Source organism: Oreochromis niloticus, linkage group LG7 (genome assembly GCF_001858045.2).
Source record: "Oreochromis niloticus isolate F11D_XX linkage group LG7, O_niloticus_UMD_NMBU, whole genome shotgun sequence".
NCBI classification, from domain to species: domain Eukaryota; kingdom Metazoa; phylum Chordata; class Actinopteri; order Cichliformes; family Cichlidae; genus Oreochromis; species Oreochromis niloticus.
This window is the reverse complement of record NC_031972.2, coordinates 21,158,197-21,178,807: the sequence shown is the minus strand read 5'-3', so window position 1 is coordinate 21,178,807 and position 20,611 is coordinate 21,158,197. Positions and strand designations below refer to the sequence as shown.

The 20,611-nt window shown below is 41.6% G+C and overlaps 1 protein-coding gene across 1 annotated transcript; it reads left to right on the top strand.

Annotated features, from left to right (window-relative positions):
- Positions 1 to 4,444: 4,444 nt before the first annotated feature.
- On the top strand, positions 4,445 to 13,574 carry LOC109202983 (ATP-dependent RNA helicase DDX54-like). The gene is made up of 13 exons (XM_019361997.1): positions 4,445 to 4,459; positions 6,980 to 7,057; positions 7,386 to 7,517; positions 7,612 to 7,822; positions 7,922 to 8,053; positions 8,190 to 8,411; positions 8,528 to 8,601; positions 8,693 to 8,893; positions 12,416 to 12,564; positions 12,655 to 12,768; positions 12,861 to 12,971; positions 13,087 to 13,178; positions 13,342 to 13,574. Exons 1-13 carry the CDS (start codon positions 4,445 to 4,447, stop codon positions 13,557 to 13,559), a joined length of 1,749 nt encoding a protein of 582 aa, XP_019217542.1. The 3' UTR covers positions 13,560 to 13,574.
- Positions 13,575 to 20,611: the final 7,037 nt, after the last annotated feature.

Below are 20,611 nucleotides of genomic sequence, written 5' to 3'. Positions count from 1 at the left end.
TTGCTGAGTCTGGATGTTCTGGATTTCACACTTCTGAACCTTCGTCTCGAGGGCAGAAGTGTGAACAGTCCGTGTTGGGTGTGTGTGGGGTCTTTGAGGATGGAGGCAGCTCTCCTCTGGACTCTGGACTTGACCAGCTGTGTGGTGTTCGGTGTCCAGGTGAGGTCCTCAGAGATGTAGACGCCCAGGTATCTAAAACTGCTCACCCTCTCCACTTCAAGCCCCGGATAAACAGCGGTTGGTGAGGCCTCCTCTTCATCCTCGTGTCCACTATTATCTCCTTTGTCTTATCAGTGTTGAGGGTGAGGTTGTTGTCCTCACACCATGACACCAGACCGGCCACCTCTCTCCTGTAAGCTGCTTCTTCCCCTCCAGTGATGCGACCAATCACTGCAGCGTCGCTCGCGAACTTCAAAATGATGTTATCTTTGTTGGAGGTGACACAGTCGTGGGTGTACAGGGTGTAGAGGATGGGACTGAGGACGCAACCTTGTGGAACGCCAGCGTTTGTAATAATGCTGGCTGAAGTCCTGTTGCCGATCCTGACGGACTGGAGCCTGCCAGTCAAAAAGTCCAGTAGCCAGCCACAGAGGGTGGGGTGCAGGCCGAGTGTTGCCAGCTTGTGAGTGAGTTTGTAAGGGATGACTGTATTGAAGGTGGAGCTGTAATCAACAAAAAGTACTTCGATGTATAAGTCTTTGTTTTCCAGATGGGAGAGGGAATAGTGAAGGGCAGCAGCAATGGCGTCTGATGTGTAATTTGGAGTACTTAGTTAGGTGCTGTATAAAAACCACATTAAATTCTGTAAACATGTCCTATTCACAATTATTTATCATTACCGCTGTCCAAGTGGTCTCATTTCAAAGTTCAAAGCGAGCATCGGAACGGGCAAGAAAGGCGACTTTTAATTGACTTTGAATGTGTTGTGGTTTTTGATATCAGATGGGCTGGGTTGAGAAACTGGCTTAGAATTCCTCTTGCCTTCAGCATGGCCATGCCCCTCTGACTTCTGGCATCAACAAGGCATTTTTACCCAGGGAAATGTTTATTTCGCTTTTCTGTTTGGACTATTCTCTGTAAATTCCTGAGAAAATCTGAGAAGATCAGGAGTGTCTGAAAGAGGTAAAATAGCCCATCTGTCACCAACAGCAATGCTGCCTTCAAAGTCACTTAAATCACCTTCCTTCTTTTTTCTGGTGTGTGATTGGCTTTTAGATATGTGCATTAACAAGCAGCTGAATAGGTTAGTGGATAGTGAGTCTGTACTGTGTTATTGTATATTGTTTTTTCAGTTATTGCTCTGGTATAGAAGTTTTTTTTCTTCAAGTAATTTATTAATTTTAACATCTCTGCTTATGTAAAGTGCAGACCTAATAGTAAACATCATTATAAAATATAAAATATTTTTAATCTTGTCTGGTAAAGTTTTCTTTTTTTGTCAGTCACTTAGAATAGAATGCCTGTATTGTCACTATACGGTTGTACAATGAGATACAGAACATCTCCTACTCAGTGCAAACATGCTGGGGGCAGCACTATATACATATGGACAGTATTAACGAGGGAAAAATATATATATATAAAATGTACAAATATACAAGCCGGTTTTAAAAAAGTAATATGTAATAATAAATAGTGTTGTGTATGTACAGTTGGGTTATTGCACATAGAATTTGGTATTGCACAGTGGTGGTTCATAGAGGAACGGGAAGAAAACAAATGGGGTGGGGGGGGGGGGGGCTGTGTTATCGGTGCATGTGTGAGTTCAGGATGGTTATGGCTTCAGGGAAGAAACTGTTTTGAGTCTGTGGGCTTTTGTGCTGATGCACCTGTAGCACTTCCCTGAGGGAAGCAGGCTGAACATGTTGAAACCAGGGTGGGAGCTGTCCTTGATGATGTTTGCTGCTCTGCTGAGGCAGTGGGAGGAATAAATGTCCATCAGGGAGGGGAGAGGGCAGCCGATGATTTTTTGTGCTGTCTTGACTACACTCTGAAGCCTCGCTCTATCCGCCTTAGTGCAGCTGCCGTACCATACTGTGATGCAGTAGGTTAGCAGGCTCTCAATGGACGAGCGGTAGAAGGTCAGCAGCAGGTTGGAGTTCAGCTTGTACCTCCTGAGGACTCTCAGGAAGTGCAGCCGCTGTTGGGCCTTCTTGACGACCGCTGAGATGTTGTCTGTCCAGGAGATGTCAGCAGAGATGAGGACACCAAGGAACCGGAAGGTGTGGACCCTCTCCACACACTCCCCGTTGATGTAAAGGGGGCTAAGTCAGTGCTGTGTCTCCTGAAGTCGATAATGAGCTCTTTGGTTTTCTTGTGTTCAGTGCCAGGTTGTTTTCTGAACACCAGGCTGCCAGCTTCAGGACTTCCTCTCTGTAGTCTGCCTCGTCTCCCTTTGAGATGAGTCCGACTACCGTGGTGTCATCAGCAAACTTGATGATGAGATTGTTGTTGTGGGTCGAACTGCAGTCGTGGGTGTAGAGAGAATACAGGAGGGGGCTCAGCACACAGCCCTGTGGGTAGCCGGTGCTCAGTGTGCGAGTGGAGGAGAGATGAGGGCCGAGTCTTACAGTCTGGGGCCAGTTTGTGAGAAAGTCCTTTATCCAGGCACATGTGAGAGGAGGGAGGCCAAGAGTGACCAGTTTGGTGATGAGGATGTCCGGGATGATTGTATTAAAGGCTGAGCTGTAGTCCACGAAGAGCATTCGGACGTAGCTCTGCCGCTGCTCTAGGTGACTCAGCACAGCGTGGAGGGCTGTGGCCATGGCGTCTTCTGTGGATCTGTTTGCGCGGTATGCAAACTGGTGGGGGTCGAATTCTGGGGGAGGTAATCCTTGATATGCTGAAGGACTAGTCTCTCAACGCATTTCATGATTACCGGCGTGAGGGCCACAGGGCGGTAATCATTCAGGCTGGTGATGGGAGACTTCTTCGGCACTGGGATGATTGTGGCTGATTTTAGACAGGATGGGATGGCTGCCTGATCCAGTGAGAAGTTGAAGAGTCTGGTGAAGATGAGGGTGAGCTGGTGGGCACATGCTCTTAGTACCTTGCCAGGTACTAAGGGAAGGAAAGGACATTTAGGGAAGGAAAGTTTGAAGAAAGGAAATTTGACATGTATGTTGAAAAATAACTGTGACATTGACGACCTTTATTATAACTGTATTGGGCATGTTCACTTAACCAACAAAATAACAAACCAACAAAATAAGAAATATAATTCATGTTTTATAAAAAGCCACAATGACCAAGTCATCAGTTACTTTATATGCCTATAATATCCACATTTATTTTTATTCATAAAATTGGAAATTACTAGATAAATTTACAAAAGAAATTAAATGTAGTTCAATTCAGTTTTATGTATATGGGGCCAAATCACAACAGCAGTATTAGATCAAATTTTAATTTGGTCCATCTGGATGTGATTATAATGCTCCTGTTGTTTCGGGATGATATGCATGCATACCATTTATTGATTGCTGCTGGCTCCTGGCTCATGAAGACTTGAGGCTTACAGTTGTCTGTGTGAATGCAGCTGAAGATGAAAATGCAGCTGAAGATGAAAAACAATTGATTGGTGCAAACACAACACATGGAGATGGAGCACTGTCATAATTCCCAGTAGTGGGCTCTTTATATCACACCCGTTCATAAAACGCATCAACTTATCTTTCTGTGGGTAAAGTAAGCAGATCTTTGTGTTTAATGCACTTTTTATAACAGAGGCCAAAACTGAACCTGGTACTCATGTTGTGATTTAAATCCTGAATGCATTTTAATTTGTTAGTATCACTTTAAGCCTCAGTTACTTGTTAAGAGAGAGAGAGAGAGAAAATAAGGCTACATATAATTTACCAACTAAAGCAGTGCATACAATATAAAATCTAGCTAAACCAATAACTCAAATAAAATGCATTATATTTCTAAAGTGAATATAGCATGTAGACACGTGATTATGCAATATGAAGAAAATATAAGCGATTGTCCATTAACCTTATTTTTTACATGCACACATATCTACAAATATTTATTTGGGCTTTGGAACATGATCATATTCTACAAAATGAACCATAGATGTATTTACAGATATTATTATTCATTGTATCTGTATATTTACATGTACATGTACGATAAGCATGAACACCCTGTGGAATTTATCTTGTCCATTGAACTCACAATCAGCACATGATAGATATAACGGGGCATAAAAGCCATTCATGCACTTACATGCAAAAAGAGACTTTTAGAATTAAATAAAATGTTCATTTTGTATTAAAAGAACCATTAAAATGAAGCTTACAAATGTGTGTCACTGGGCAAACTTAATCAGCGTGTTATTAAAATTTTGCAGTCCTTTGTTGAGAAACCAATATTAAGCTCCGAACAAAAGAGAAAATTGTTTGGTTTTATGTGGTAAAAAACTGGAATTTATCTGGTAAATATGATTAAAACCAGGGTAGTGCAGTTGCTTTTATCCCAAATATATGTTCCAGTCTGTTTTATGAAATGTTGTGTATAACTAAAGAAGTAATGTTTTCTTTACACATTGGGTTCATCTAAAAATTAACCCTCCACGGTGTAGGTTCTCAAGTTTTTCTGGCTTATTTTCTCATCATAAAACATATTCATTCAACTTAGCTTCCATGTTTTTAGCATCTAAAGGCAAATAATCCTAATTATATTCACACCGGTGTATACAAACTTTTTTCCCAGGCCTGACAGAACCTGTTCTTTTTTTTTTTTTTTTTTTTTTAACCTGTCCCGTTTGGTTCTTTTGCCATCAGAATTATTGTCTAAAGGCGAAGAAAGATGCCCAACGGATTTACTTTACCAAATGGACCATCCCAGCCTTGCCGTAATGGTCCATTTGATTCACCTTTTATTGTTTATTTTATTTTCACTTGCTGAATACGGGACAGACTTGACTGGTGGAAAGAAAGGGGAGAAAGAAAGAGGGAAAGGGAAAAAAAAAAAACCTGAGAAGAGGGACGGGGAAAAGGGCAAAAAACAAAAACCAACAGAATAAGCAGACAAAAATACATATATCGATCACCTGGATCACCTGTTGAGAAAGAAAAAAGAAAGCAAGCAGAAGAAAACGAGAGTAATAAACAAGATCACAATGATATATGGGAATATGACAGTAAATACTAAATATTAAACATTATGGTGCAGCACGTGAGATCGACAGCGCAGTGTGTGCTTTGAGGTAGGAGCCAAAAAGGGTGTAGTTTGTGTGTGTGATCACCTGTGTGTACACCTGTGAGCATGAACGCGCTTGTTTTTAAAAGGTTCCTTCATGTAATGATCTGCTAGAGGGTGTGGGGGCCACTGCCCCGTCCTCCAGGGCATGAAGCAGGTATGGAGGAGATCAAAACTCCAGACATCCAGAGGCCCCAGAACACAAGAGACCAAGGAAGACCAACAGAGGGCAGCCGCGTCACTATCCAGAAAGAGCTGAGGAGAGTCCCAGATGAGGGGTCACTCAGCAGCCGCGGAGCAGAAGCCGGGGGGGCTGCAGTGACGTGCCCGTGAGCTCCGCCGGCAGCCAGCTGTGCCTGAGTGACCGAGCCCCGGGCCGAGAGGCCAAGGGCACCCATCCCCGAAGTGGCCCGAGCGAGCCCCAGGCTCCATGCCCCGATAAGCAGCCACCAAGGAGTGAGCCGGTGGGTACTGGGCGCCCACCCCCGGACACAAAGAACCACCAACGCACCGATGTCTGAGGGCGTCTGCCACCGGCAGGGGAAGTGGTGGGGGGAGATGGGCCTCCAAACCTTGGAGGGCCTGAGATGTCCCAGAGAGGTGGGGTCTGATACCCAACCTGACATATAGACACAGACAAACAGGCACACACAGATACAAACATCTATTCCCACCCTCATGCTCTCATATACAATTACTCAACACTCACCCAACGTGGAGACAGACATAGAGAGACACTGTACACACAATCACACTCCCCAAGCGTACTCTAAGCCCCGGGTCTAGGTACCCTTGCCCCTGGAGGGGAAACTGCGCCCAGACCCAGGTGGTGTTACCCTTTTCCCTGCGGTGGGGAGAAGCAGACTGCCCTGACTCCGCAGCAGCAGGGAGGCCCCACATTCCAGACCCCAGTCGGACGGCCAACTCCTCCTCCTAGCCCCCCCGCTCCAGCAGGCTGCAGAGAACGGGGGTGTAGGAAGACTCCAAACCTCCCTCCACCCGCTCATATGTAGTGTTGATGTATGTGTGTTCTAAGGTGCATTTAAACCCAGGAGGGCATGGAGCTACCTGCCAGAGCAGCAGGTAAGCGTATAGCCCCTCCTGCTAGCCCTCAATGTCTACGTGTATTTAAAATTGAGAGGTGGGCAACGACGCCAGGGGTGAAGTGTACACCCTGATGGTAATTTGGAATCCGTGTAGCGTGCCCACCCCAAGATCCTATATGTATGTGTAATGAGAGTGTGAGTAATGTGAATGTCTAAGTTGTGGGATAAAATTGAGGCAGAGGCAGCCAGAAGGGGACAGAGGGGGGGGATGTCTCCTCTGCACCCTGGTGACACACCCCTACCCCAAGGCCCTGCATGTGTGGGTGATTGTGGTGGAGCGGGAAGAGGGAGGCAGCTGGAGATGGGGAGGGAAGGAAGGGAGGGGCAAGTGACCCCTCCCTGGGCCAGCTCCCCCGCTGACCCCAGTAGGCACCCCCATACTCTGCAACCCGCCAGGGAAAGGGGGCCCAGGCCCATCCGGACCGGGGCCCAGTGCAGCAACGCCGCCCGGCCCACAGAGCCCGGGACAGTCCACCTGACCCACCACAGAGAAAACTGCACCCACCCCATCATCCACTCATCTTCCAGACTACACAAGACAATAGACGCCCAGGCTGAGATCTTCCTCCACCTCTCCTGTATCTCCCCCTCCTGCAGAGAGAGTTCCTGAAGAGAGGAAATCTCCTGCAGGATTTGACAACCTCCCCCACCAGTTGAAGAGCCCCCAGGTGGTTCGATGCACAGGCGGCACAGAACCTGTTCTGATTCGTTTGGATGTGGATTCTAAGCTCAGTGATCAGATCAAGGTAAAAAGGCAGAACTTGCTTTTGTTTTATTTACCTTTTGTTTAATCTCAGAAATTAGATGGAAGGTTTTGATACATTTTTAACAACCTCAGTACAGGATTATTGCATCTACTCTACATGCTAACTTATGCCAAATCAGCTTCTGTGTCAGTGTCTTGGTCTTTCTACTTGGCGCTCTGTCTTCAGACACTTGCTATTCAAACCTTTTGTATTCTTCTCCTGGAAATGTTGAATGATTTAAATGTAAAGCCCAAAGCAAAAGTCCTTACAGTCACCTGGATGTTTCCATGGCTTTGAGCATGTTTTCATTTCTTCTAACTTCCATCAGCTGTCATTCTTCCACCTGCGTGTGGATGACAAGCCGGCTCTGCTGCTCCACCTCCTGAGGAACGTAGTGAAGCCTCAGGAACAGACAGTGGTCTTTGCTGCCACCAAACACCATGTGGAGTACCTAAAGGAGGTAAGATAACAGTGTAGCATAGATTTGTGAAAATGTTAAATATTGTTTAAAAAACTAGAGCTTTAGTTGACTTCTTATTTTTTCTGATGTCCAGCTGCTGTCGTCAGAAGGTTTAGAGTGTGCCTACATCTACAGTGCCCTTGATCAGACTGCCAGGAAGATCAACATTGGGAAATTTGTGCACCGGAAAGCCATGGTGCTTCTGGTGACTGATGTTGCTGCTTGTGGTATAGACATCGCCCTGCTGGATAATGTCATCAATTACAACTTCCCCTCCAAGGCCAAACTCTTCTTGCACAGAGTTGGTGAGCAGCTGTATGCAGAATGAACAAAGTGATTCAGACTGTTGAATTTGAAATGATTAGGCCAGCATTACGAGTATTTTTCCCCTGTCTTTCCATCAGGGCGTGTGGGACGAGCGGGCCGAAGTGGCACAGCCTATAGTCTGATTTGTCCTGATGAAATGCCTTATGTCTATGACCTCTACCTCTTCCTAGGGCGACCAGTTCAGTTTGCTTCACCTGAACACACACAAGGTAGACTCTACTGCATGCCTGTCAGATGAACAGTTTAACTGATGTGCTACACATTTGAGGTTGCTAATAAACTTTATTTAGTGCTCTTTTTATCTGTCACTGTATTGAAATGTCTGCATTTCTTTTCGTACTCCAGATTCAGAAGGTGTGTTTGGTCGAGTCCCTCAGAGGATCTTGGATGATGAAAGTGCTCATGTGATCACGTCTCATGAAAACTCGCTGGACCTGCAAAATCTGCTCCGTGTCTCAGAGAACGCCTACAAGCAGTACCTCAAGTCGCGGCCAAACCCCTCGCCGGAGTCCATCAGACGGGTTAAAAACATAGATCTGTCCAGCATGGGTGTCCATCCAGTACTCGGTAAGTTCAAAGGAGGATAAATTATAACAAGAAGAGAGAAATTATGAAAATAATCAAAAGGAATAGTGAGGAACTGATGGCAGTTAAGTAAGAGAATTTGATTTAATTTGTTTCAGGGTGTGGTCTGGAAAAAATGGAACTGGAGTGCCTTCAAATAGTCGATGCCATCAAGAGCTACAAATCCAAAGCGGTGAGTTTGATGCAGACACGTCACAGCGCTGCATTTTCTGGTAAAATGTGTTCTAATAAGCAAAGAAACATATAATTCTCTCCTGAAATAGACCATCTTCGAAATCAACTCCAGTAGTAAGACACCAGCCAGTGAGGTGATGCGGGCCAAACGCTCTAAAGACACTCGGCTAGTGGACAAATTCAGCAAGCAGAGAGAGGACCGAGCTGCAGAAAGCAGGCTGCAGCAGCCAGTCAACCCCACCACTACTGCTGACTGTGACATCACAGAAAAGGAGGAGAGTGATCTAAATGTAAGCATGGGTGAAGTATTGTTTCTTTCTTTCCTCCCTGCATCGTTGTAGTTGCAGGTTCAGATCAGTTTCATAAAGGATTAAGCACACACATTGAACTCCAGGAAATCATAAATCAAAATATGGATATTACCTGTCCACAGATTCATGGTGACGTAACTGCTCTTTTAACTGTTTGGTGACTTCGATTTGTTTTGTGATTGTAGAAATGGTTTACATGAGCTTTTAGCTGAGATTCAGAGGTTTCTGCAGCACTTATATTTCTGACCTCTTGTTATAACCGATTAAATGCGATCTCCTCCCTTTTGCCCCCATTTTTGATGGTGTGGGTGCAAATGATCAGGCATGACGTTCTCATAATAAATGAGATAAGATACTGCAAATAATTATTTCTGCATTTGTGATTGAAATGAATTGAAAATGTGTATGCAATGATACAGTTTTAAAGATTTGGCCTAAATAATTTCTCGAGTGAATGAGCCTAAACATGATGACCTAATCAGTGACACCGTGTCACCTGTGACACACACACACACACACACACACACACACACACACACACACACACACACACACACACACGTATGACTTTGGCGGTTTGAGCTGAAACAATTTCAGTGTTTCAAACCATGTTCCAGGGTTTTTCCTTCACCATTTATGAGGTTTCAAGAAGAAAATAAGCGACAGATATGAATGTTTTTGAAAAATTCTGAAAAGATTAGACAAAAATACACAAAAGATAAATTCAATTGGTTTATTATAAACAAGCAAGTCAAAAAAAGTTAAACAAGTAAATAATGAAACAAGGTAAAACGAAGTAAGAACAAAAATGTTAAACAAGTAACTAATGAAACAAGGTAAAACGAAGTAAGAACAAAAGTGTTAAACAAGTAACTAATGAAACAAGGTAAAACGAAGTAAGAACAAAAGTGTTAAACAAGTAACTAATGAAACAAGGTAAAACGAAGTAAGAACAAAAATGTTAAACAAGTAACTAATGAAACAAGGTAAAACGAAGTAAGAACAAAAATGTTAAACAAGTAACTAATGAAACAAGGTAAAACGAAGTAAGAACAAAAATGTTAAACAAGTAACTAATGAAACAAGGTAAAAGAGAGAAAACCCCAACAATCCCTCTGAGCAAGCACTAGGCGACAGTGGGGAGGAAAAACTGCCTTTAAACGGGCAGAAACCTCCGGCAGAACCAGGCTCAGGAGGGACAGTCAACTGCCGGGACTGGTTGGGGGGAAGGACAGAGGTGGAGCAAGATGAGGCTACATCAGGTGAAGCAGCAGAGTCCCTCCTCCAGGGCAAGCGGAAGCATTTTTCTTTTTTTTCATGGACTTTTCCACAAGCGCCTTTTTCTCCAAGATGAGGGTTCTTAGCTGATCGATTGTTTCTGCGTTTTGCTTGTCAAGTTTCTTGCATGTTTGCTCCACCTCTTCTAATGCTGCTTGTTTTTCTTCAAGCTTTTCTTTGAGTTCTTTGGATGTTGCCTCCTGCATTAGCTTGTCCTTGTGCATGTCTGCATTTCTCTCTTGTACTTCTTTGTACATGTCTTCTAACTCCTCATTTCTTCTGTGGATGTCTTGGAGAGTACGCTGCAGGTCGTCATGTATTTTGTCTTGGTGTTGCTTTTGCGCCTGCATTTCAGTGTGTTTGCGCTTCAAGTTGTTGTATTCCAACAATATCCCCTTAGTGAGCTCGGAGTTGTTTCTCGCCATGTGATCAATCCTTTTCTGCATCTGTGAGCATCTTTTGTCCAGTTTTTCCTTTTCCCCTTCTAGTTCACTTGTTTTGTTCTTCAGTTCATTACAAAACTGTTGCAGTTTTAGATTTTTACCCTCAAAGTCTTTGACAATACGTTTCTCTTCTTTCAATGTTTCTTGCTGTTGCACTTTCTCTTGAAGAAGGACTTTATTTTGGCACAGTGCTTCATCCAACTTTTCTTTCAGCATTCTGTATTTTTCCTCCGTGACTTTGAGTTTGTGCTGCAAGTCTATTTGCTTTGTCTCCTGTTCTTCCTTCTGTTGGAGGATTTCTTTATTTTTTTTCACAGCTTCATCGAACTTGGTTTGGAGCAGCTGATTCATTTGGTCCATATATTGGAGATCCCATTCTGTCTTCTCAACAGTAGCTTTGCTGTCTTGAAGCTGGTTGGACATCTCCTTTAGTTCCGCCGTCTTCTGCTTGTTTTCTTTAATCAAGAAGACGATCTGCTCTCGGGCTTGTCCAAACCTGATTCCCCAGCCCTCATTAATAATTTCTATGTCGGGCTGGCGTTGTTGTCTTTCCTCCAGGTTTTTATTTTGCGCTTCCATCTGTCTACACTTCTCCTCCAGTTGAAGTTTCTCTTCTTCAACTTTTTGAATTTTCTTCTGGAGGTGGTAGTTTTCCTTCCTACTGTCATGTAATGCCCTTTGGATGGATAAGAGGTCATTTGGGGAAATTGGCCGGCCACGCCAGGAAGGAGAAGCGGCGTGTTCATTTTGTTTTGGCTGGTGTCTTGTTGGATACATGTTGAAGGTTGTACACGACGACTCTGAAAAGCTTTCCAAAACTTTCTGTGGTGAACGTTTGAAGGCTGCACACACAAATGCTGCGAAGAAACGAACTAAGAATAGCTGTGTCTCACCCCTATTTGTGGAAAAAACTTCAAAGGATTAAAGGTTCTTAAGGCGACCTTGTGACATCATCACTCCGTGAGCCAATGAGATTGTCGTGTGAAATTTTGGAATGGGGATATTTTTTTTTAAACTGTTTTCAAATTTAACTTAATATTTGACTGTTTCTTAAATGACCTGTTTAGCTGATTAAGAAATTAATTGCCACGAACATACCTAATGTTATATAACAGACAACAGAAAAACAGACATTTTTCTATTTTATTTAATTTTTTTTTAATTATCCTACTTTTTATAAGAGGGAACATTATTTAAAGAATATGTATTTAATTAAAAAACTCTCTGTTCATCTAAAGGGTATAACAAAAAAGGTGAGCTTCCTGCTCGAAAATGAAATGACCAAAATAAATGGAGTATTTCTCTGCAATTACAAACTTTGTGTAAACAATCTTGGTTTCAAAATAAAGCTAACCCTTGTGAGATGTCATCAGAGGTGTAAATATTACTGCAGATGTTACTATGTCAAAGTCTCACAATTGTCTTATGTTTATTTATATAGGCAAGACCTACTTTTCACTTTTTTGCTTTGCTTTATGTTCTTAAGTGTATTAGTTCGCCAGCAGCAAGAACATGTACTAGTGTCAATAATAATAGTACGGTGGATTAGAAACCTGCTCACAAGTTGAATAAACACCCAGGATTGTTTCATCATTTTCATTCAAAACCAACATTTGAGTCAAAAAGAGAAAGTTGTTTGTGCTGTCTGATGGAGATGAAGCAAAATAAAATGCAGTTTTGATGTAGCTGATGTTGTATACAAACTAGAAGAGGAAGATAGTAGGATCTCTGTATCATGTTTTGTCACTTTGTACCATGTAATTCTTTCCATTTCCACCAGGGGGTGTTTTCAGAGGTGGTAGGTGGTAAAAGAAGAGGTCAGCAGGAAGATGGTGAAGAACGACCAAAGACCAAGAAAAAAAGGCAGTCAGGCAAAGATGAAGAGTATTATATCCCTTACAGACCTAAAGACTTTGACTCTGAGAGAGGGTGAGGCATTAAACTGTTGCATCTGTTTCTTTAAAAAATGTGAATGGCTTTGTGTTTTATGCCGTTTTGTCCTGTGTTACGCGTCGACAGGTTGAGTCTCGGTGGAGAGGGCAGTGCTTTTGAACAGCAGGCCTCTTCAGCTGTCCTTGATCTCATGGGAGATGAAGGCGATCGCCTTAACCAGCAGAAAAAAATGATGAAATGGTACAAATTTCCCTATGGTTTGACTCAATATCCATAAAATGGTCATTTAAAACTATAATTTAAAGTCTTTTTTCCCCCCTTTGTTTTATTAGGGACCGTAAGAAGAAGCGTTTTGTGAGAGAAACGGGAAAAGAAGACCAGAAGAAGAAGATCAAAACAGACAGCGGTCAGGTTATCAGTAACAAGAAGAACAGGAAGAACTTGTATCCTTCCAACAAAAAGCTTCTCTGTGTGCTGCTCTTAATGACCCTCTTCTCTACTCCTATGACAATGTTAAGCTGTATTGTGAAGATGTTGTATCACTTGACAACATGTCAGTTATGAGGAGTGGAAGAAAAAATACAAGATTGATGATACAGGATCTGGATCAGACGGAGAAACAGGCGGAGGAGGCAGGAAGCCAGCAAGAGGTAGGACGGCATCAAAATGAATAGCACAAACACGTCTGCCTGTTAAATATAGACCATCAGCCACCATGTTTTAACTCAAGTCTAAAAGTAAATACTTAACGTCACTCTTCCAGCCATGCAAGCTATAACCTCCAACCTCTTTGTTGTGTCGTGCCTCTCCCAGGTCGTGGCCGTGGCCGACGAGGTCCAAACGTACAGAGCTCTGGTGACCACAAAGCACGCTCGGAGCTGAAAACAAAGGATCAGATCATGAAGCAGCGCAAGAAAAAGCAGAAGCACCAGTTCCTGCAGGGCGGGGGGATGAGCAAGCTCCGCTCCAAGAACAAAAAGTGGCTCGGAGAAGTGAAAAAGTCAGGTTTTGGAAGATGGGAGAGGGAATAGTGAAGGGCAGCAGCAATGGCGTCTGATGTGTAATTTGGAGTACTTAGTTAGGTGCTGTATAAAAACCACATTAAATTCTGTAAACATGCCCTATTTGCAATTATTTATCATTACCACTGTCCAAGTGGTCTCATTTCAAAGTTCAAAGCGAGCATCGGAACGGGCAAGAAAGGCGACTTTTAATTGACTTTGAATGTGTTGTGGTTTTTGATATCAGATGGGCTGGGTTGAGAAACTGGCTTAGAATTCCTCTTGCCTTCAGCATGGCCATGCCCCTCTGACTTCTGGCATCAACAAGGCATTTTTACTCAGGGAAATGTTTATTTCGCTTTTCTGTTTGGACTATTCTCTGTAAATTCCTGAGAAAATCTGAGAAGATCAGGAGTGTCTGAAAAAGGTAAAACAGCCCATCTGTCACCAACAGCAATGCTGCCTTCAAAGTCACTTAAATCACCTTTTTTTTTCTTGCCTGTGATTGGCTGATTAGATATTTGCATTCACAAGCAGCTGAATAGGTTAGTGGATATTGAGTCTGTACTGTGTTATTGTATGTTTTTTTTCAGTTATTGCTCTGGTATAGAAGTTTTTTTTCTTCAAGTAATTTAGTAATTTTCAGATCTCCGCTCCGTAAAGCGCAGACATAATAGTAAACATCATTTACATGTCCAGTTTTAAAATACTTCTAATCTTGTCTGGTAAAGTTGTCTTTTTTTTGTAATTCACTTACATTTAGGGAAGGAAAGTTTGAAGAAAGGAAATTTGACGTGTATGTTCTAAGATAACTGTGACGTTGACGACCTTTATTATAACTGTACTGGGCATGTTCACTTAACCAACAAAAATAACAAACCAACAAAATAAGAAATATAATTCCTGTTTTATAAAAAGCCACAATGACCAAGCCATCAGTTACTTTATATGCCTATAATATCCGCATTTATTTTTATTCATAAACTTGGAAATGTAAGATATTACTAGATAAATTTACAAAATAAATTTTAACTCAGTGTGGATTTTAGTATCTGCTTTTTCAGTAATATTTATTGTTTTTTTTTTTTTAACATTAAGTCGATTGATTAAAAAAAAAGGTTTATTTGATTGTTTTTAAAAAGCACTAATCTTCGGGGTTATATTCATAACTAATAGTATGTAGCAGACTTTTTCCACTCATCAGTGATGCGCTGGCTCTGTCACATGTGAGTGTTTTTTGGACCACATTTCAATACATCATGTAATTTATTTTCTGCAGAAGATCCAACAGTCAATCATCCGACCAAAGAGACTTCTGTCATTCCTTCAGCTGCTTGGCGGGTGCAAAACATGACCACATGCGCAGCACAGGAAAGAGCAACACAACACAATTGAAGAGCAGGAGTCCATCTGGATGTCATTATAATGCTCCTGTTGTTTCGGGATGATATGCATACGTACCATTATAAGTTACCCATTTATTCATTGCTGCTGGCTCCTGGGTCATGAAGACTTGAGGCTTACAGTTGTCTGTGTGAATGCAGCTGAAGATGAAAAACAATTGATTGGTGCAAACACAACACAGTAACCATGGAGATGGAGCACTGTCATATTTCCCAGTAGTGGGCTCTTTATATCACACCCGTTCATAAAACGTATCTTTCTGTGGGTAAAGTAAGCAGATCTTTGTGTTTAATGTACTTTTTATAACAGAAGCCAAAATTGAACCTGGTACTCATGTTGTGATTTAAATCCTGAATGCATTTTAATTTGTTGGTATAATTTTTAGGCTCAGTTACTTGTTAAAAAAGAGAGAGAGAGAGAAAATAAGGCTACATGTAATTTATCAACTAAAGCAGTGCATACAATATAAAATCTAGCTAAACCAATAACTCAAATCAAATGCATTATATTTCTACAGTGAATGTAGCATGCAGAAACGTGATTATGCAAGATACATGTATGATAAGCATGAACACCCTGTGGAGTTCATCTTGACCGATGAACTCACAATCAACACATCATAGATATAACGGGGCATAAAAGCCATTCATGCACTTACATACAAAAAGGGACTTTTAGAATTAAATAAGATCTTTATTTTTGTATTAAAAGCACCATTAAAATGAAGCTTATAAAAGTGTGTCACTGGGCAAACTTAATCCATGTGTTTTTAAAATTTTGCAGTCCTCTGTTTACAGACCAATATTAAGTACTGAACAAAAAGTACAGGCAGACAAACTAAACAATTAAGCAATTTAGAAAAAAAAAAGTCAAGCTAACTAATCTCCACTAGCTCATAACCAGGAATATGTCTTACTGTGTGGAGAATAACATCCAGACGAGGAATTTGAACCGTCTGTCTCCAAAGTATCTGGACTGGAGGAGAGAATGTTGCCTATGATATCAGTTAATCCCCATGCACAGATACTGAACCACAGCCTACCTTTTCTTCATATCCGCATCCTCTGTGAAACCATCCCTCACCCACCTTGTCTATCTCAAGTCCCCACTACCCGTCCTGGCACTCTCTAGTGCTACAGCGGCTCTCCAGTCATCAGGAACGGCAGCTTTATCTTTGTTTAGAGTTCCCAGGACTAACACAGCATCCACTTGAGATATGACAAGAGCTTGAGCATCAGAGTGCTGCAAGTCATATAACACTAGGATGCAAATGTTACACAGTTATACATATATGTGTTTAATTATAGAATTTGACATGCTGCTTTATTAAGCGTAGTTGATTTAAAGCCGCAGTGTCTTTTGTTTACATTTGTAGTTAGCTCTGCAAACTTTGAAGTAGTGCTGCTTATTATTTTGGCGCTCAATCTGTTGCGTTCTGTCCTTCTTGGTGCTGTAAAGGATAGTCTGACTTTAAAATACAGAAAAGCTGATTTTCACAATTCAGTATTGTAAAATACCATAATAACAATCAAATGTACCCCCCCCCCCCCCCCCCACGTATACAAATAATTATGTAAATAAATAAATAAATAAATATTAATGTTAATAAATGCAGTCTCTATTTAATTTAATCTCTGTTTAATTAATATCTTAATTATCATATAAAATTATTTTTATGTTACTTTATTAATACTTTAAATGCATAGATGATGTGCAAAAGTAAAATAAATAACATATACAGAAATAAATGAGTTTAGGGAAACAAAATAGACTAAATAAATAGAGAAAAAATATATATAACATTTTGTAAAGTAATACCTACCTTTATTTTGATTATATTATTTGTTGTATTTAACTGCATAATATTTTACACATTGACTCATTTGGTTAGTTCTTTACTTATTTGTGATTTTGGCAGTTTTGGTCCTCCATACTTGATATCAGAACAATATATTTAGATTTTCTTTCCCCCCATAGTTATCTCATTAATCTTAATCTTTTATCAGTGTAATAATCTCTTTGCAGATGTGTGTGTGTGTGTTTCATTCTTTCCCAAGCAGCCTTCTTTGCATGCAGTCTGGCTCTCTTCTCTGTGTGCTCTCTCCAGTGATAAGATTGCTGCCCTTTCTCAGGCTATCGCTTACAAGGCAAAAGGCCACTTGTGGAATGACAGGGCCAACAGGACTGACATTAACCGCTCTCAGTAATTTCATTTTTCTATGGGGGGAAAAATGCCAACAACTCGTTAAAGTAAAACAATATGAATACCTTCAATGGGGCATTATGTGTGAGTGTGTGTGTGAGTGTTGTTGTTGTGTTCTTGTTTTATACAGCTTTCAAGGTCTGGCCTCGCAGACTGGGTGGAGCTGAGATGTTGTTGGGTCAAATGCTGGTTAGCTTGGTTTATTGTCAAATTATAATTACAGTGCTGTGGCTTTGTTTTGGAAACAGGCAGCCTATGAAGATGTTTGGAACAACCTGCTATGCAGATGCTTAAAGGGAACCTAAAATTAGCTTGATCACAAGGGAAGGACTGCAGGCTGTCTCGAGCCAGAAATGTCCTAATTAAAATAGAAAGGTCTGTTGGGATTGTGTAGCCTGTAAGCCTTTTACTAAAACAAATAGGAACCAGATTGGCATCAAACCAATCTGAATGTCTAAAATCTGAAAGGACTGTGATGAAGTGTTACAAGCTGAAGTTCAGAAATGCGCTGCAGCAGTACCTATTGCAAGCATATTGTGAAAGGAAATACACTTCTTGAGATGCTTCTAAAATCTGTTTACACTTGCATCATATCAAATTGTGTAAAAATAAATAAATGAGTAAAACAGCTTAGAATCCTTCAGTCCTGATAATGGAAAACTTCTGACCCCAAGCACACTCGTAGCCCGGCTACAAACTGCACGTGCACTGTCTGACATGTCCTCTGCTTATCTTCAGGTTATTAATCGTTATTTGGAAATATTTGAATGAAATGTCAGGAAAACAATTTGTCATCACCGCAGCAATGATTACTTTAATATGTCAGTGACTTTGTGGATTTGAAACATTAAACATTAACTGATGTATGACATAAGCTGTCTAAGCTGAGTCCCTTCTTAAATTGCCTGAGTATATGCTCTCTGGAAAGCCATGCCGTCTAAAATTCACGATCTTCCAATTGTTATGTAAAGAAAATCTGTCACTGCCACGGAGCTGTGTCTCTGCTATGATCTGTTACTGCTGACAAGCTGTAAATCTGGGTGCACCCTCTGCGAAAAGGAAAGAGGCTTTCCAGCGAGGACAATTACATCTACAGCGAGTTGCTAGATGGCGTTTCCACTGCTTGCCTGCGTGCTATTATAGTAAAATGCAGCCAGTATGCAAAGCCTTTTCCCTGATTTGGATTTCTTTTTTCTTTTTCCCTTTTTTTATTACCCTCAGCATCTTCCCACATTCTCTTTATTTTGTGTCACTTTGACCACAAACCCTGAAAATAGAGGTTGTTGGGTTGCTTGTGCGTGTTCCAAAGTTGAATAGTTAGTTAAATATACAGTTGTAGGCCTTTGTAAATTAACAACACACGTCTGCTGCGAACACATACATTTAGTTTGTACACAATTAAGAGCATCTGCATTTTGATTTTTAGTCCACTGTGCTTTGGAGAGGGGAAACATGCTGGCACGGAGCCACAGCTCATCATCCCATTGGATTAGGACTCAGAGAGGGTTATTTTTGGGGATGTTCAGGTGCCTGGGGCCCCGTCAGAAAGCCCTTATAAAGAGGTCCTCTCTGGGTGGGTGGAAAGTGAGTTATCAACTCCACTGTCGCTTCTCGATGGGGCCGACTCGTTTGCATCTAGTCAACACCTTCCACCCCTCTCTGGCACAGAACCCGGCTCCCAAAGTGACCAATGGCCCTGCACCTTTTTCATTGCATACAATATCCCTCCCCATACCATCATTCATCGGTGGGTAAGCATTTAAAAAAAACTGCTTACCTACATTAACTCAGAAGAACCATTGTGGATTTGATTTCTTTAACTGTGGATTGTTAGTTTGTGCATTTGTATCCCTCTACAGTTAACTTCACGTCCATGCATCCTGATCCAGGTCATAAAGCCTTTTGCGTTTGACTTAACATATTGAAGAATAGCATAACCACATCTTTCCATCCTTTCCTCCCCCCTCTACCCTCCTCTCCTTTCCTTGTCTAAGGAATGTTTTCCTAGACTCTCTTTTCACCCTCTGTGAGCTGTCTGTCTCTCTGTGGTTCCACACTTCATTTGTCTTCCACAGGATCAGAGAAACAGTGAAAATCAAAATAATCACTGGACATTGAAGCAGTAGGATGCTTAAAGCAAACCCTGGATAACAAGATGACAAAGTTTGTTAAGACAGAGGCTCTCGAGAATCTGGACAATCCAGACAGTTGTTGTATCTGTTATCCATATTTATCAAGTTCTCAGTTTCTTTGTAAACGCTGAGCACATTCTCTTATTTTCACATCATGAATATCTTGTGGTTCATGTTGTAGAGCTTCAAAACATTTGACTTGTGTAATTGTGTTTAGAGAGTTTTTGCACATTTTATTAAGTGATGAACATGAATTTTATACACATTTAACTCTTTTTTAAAAATCAAACTTTTTCTATATTTGTCTCTCTAATATTACATATAAATTGCATAAAAAAGATTTTCAAGAAGTTTCTTTATATATTTTTAATTATAACCCCACCTTATAATAATATAATCTAATACTAAACTAATACACTCAAGCAGTGTTATATATTTTTACAAATCTGGTCTTGTATTTATTTCCTGTCGTTACCTTTTTGTGGTTAATGTTTTACAAGAAAGGATATCCACACAGGCACATACGCTCCTGTCATTACCTTAGTCACCAAAAGATGGCGGTATTACCATTGATGGCAGGTCAGACTCAGATGACTTAAAGTCATTTCTGTGAACCCCCACCGTGGCACAAGTTCTGGTTGTTTGTGAGTGAGTTTAAAATGAGCACACGTTCAGACACTCCCCAGTGTGGAAAGGTTTGTGTGTGAGGCCATTCATCAGGGATCCCTGAGAGCTAACAATATTTTGAAAAGTGGCCCCCAACTATTCATTTGCAGTATGCGCGTTGGGGTGTTTGCAGGAGTCTCCTGAAGCCTAATATTTGTACAGCCAGGTGCAGAGCTAAAAGGTTATATTCTTTACATCTGGTGTGTTGAGTAATATAGATGTAAAAGACAGAATGACTTAAAATTACAGTTATGGTGCCTGGAGAGGGGATGAGGAGTGCTGTAACCTTTTCCATAAGTGGAACTAAGGATTGTGATTGGTTAAAGACTATTTTCACATCTCTCACTCCCCCTTGCTTCCTCCCCTCGCCGTCACACCAGACCCTGGATGGCATGCAAGGCCCTGACCACCACTGCAGCTTGGCGCCAAGAGGGTACAGTGTATGTGTGTATGTGGGTGTGTATGTGTGTGTGCTTGCGCGCATGCGTTGTAAGCATGAGTCAGTTTTGAGGGCCGAGACCCCGGATATGTTGTGGAAGTGTCCGGTGGACAGGGGCCAGACAGGACACGACCTCCTGGAGGAAGCTCAGCCGGCCCTATAGGCCAAGTAACTATCAATCAACCCAATTTGTCCCGCCCCCAGCTGACCACTTCAAACGCATGGCAGGATCACACCC

What these genes read in the sequence shown, in the direction of transcription:
- LOC109202983 (XM_019361997.1), top strand. An exon ending in TTCACCTGAACACACACAAG is followed by an intron (nt 8,054 to 8,189) that starts GTAGACTCTACT and finishes TTCGTACTCCAG; the next exon opens with ATTCAGAAGGTGTGTTTGGT. An exon ending in AGGCAGGAAGCCAGCAAGAG is followed by an intron (nt 13,179 to 13,341) that starts GTAGGACGGCAT and finishes TGCCTCTCCCAG; the next exon opens with GTCGTGGCCGTGGCCGACGA.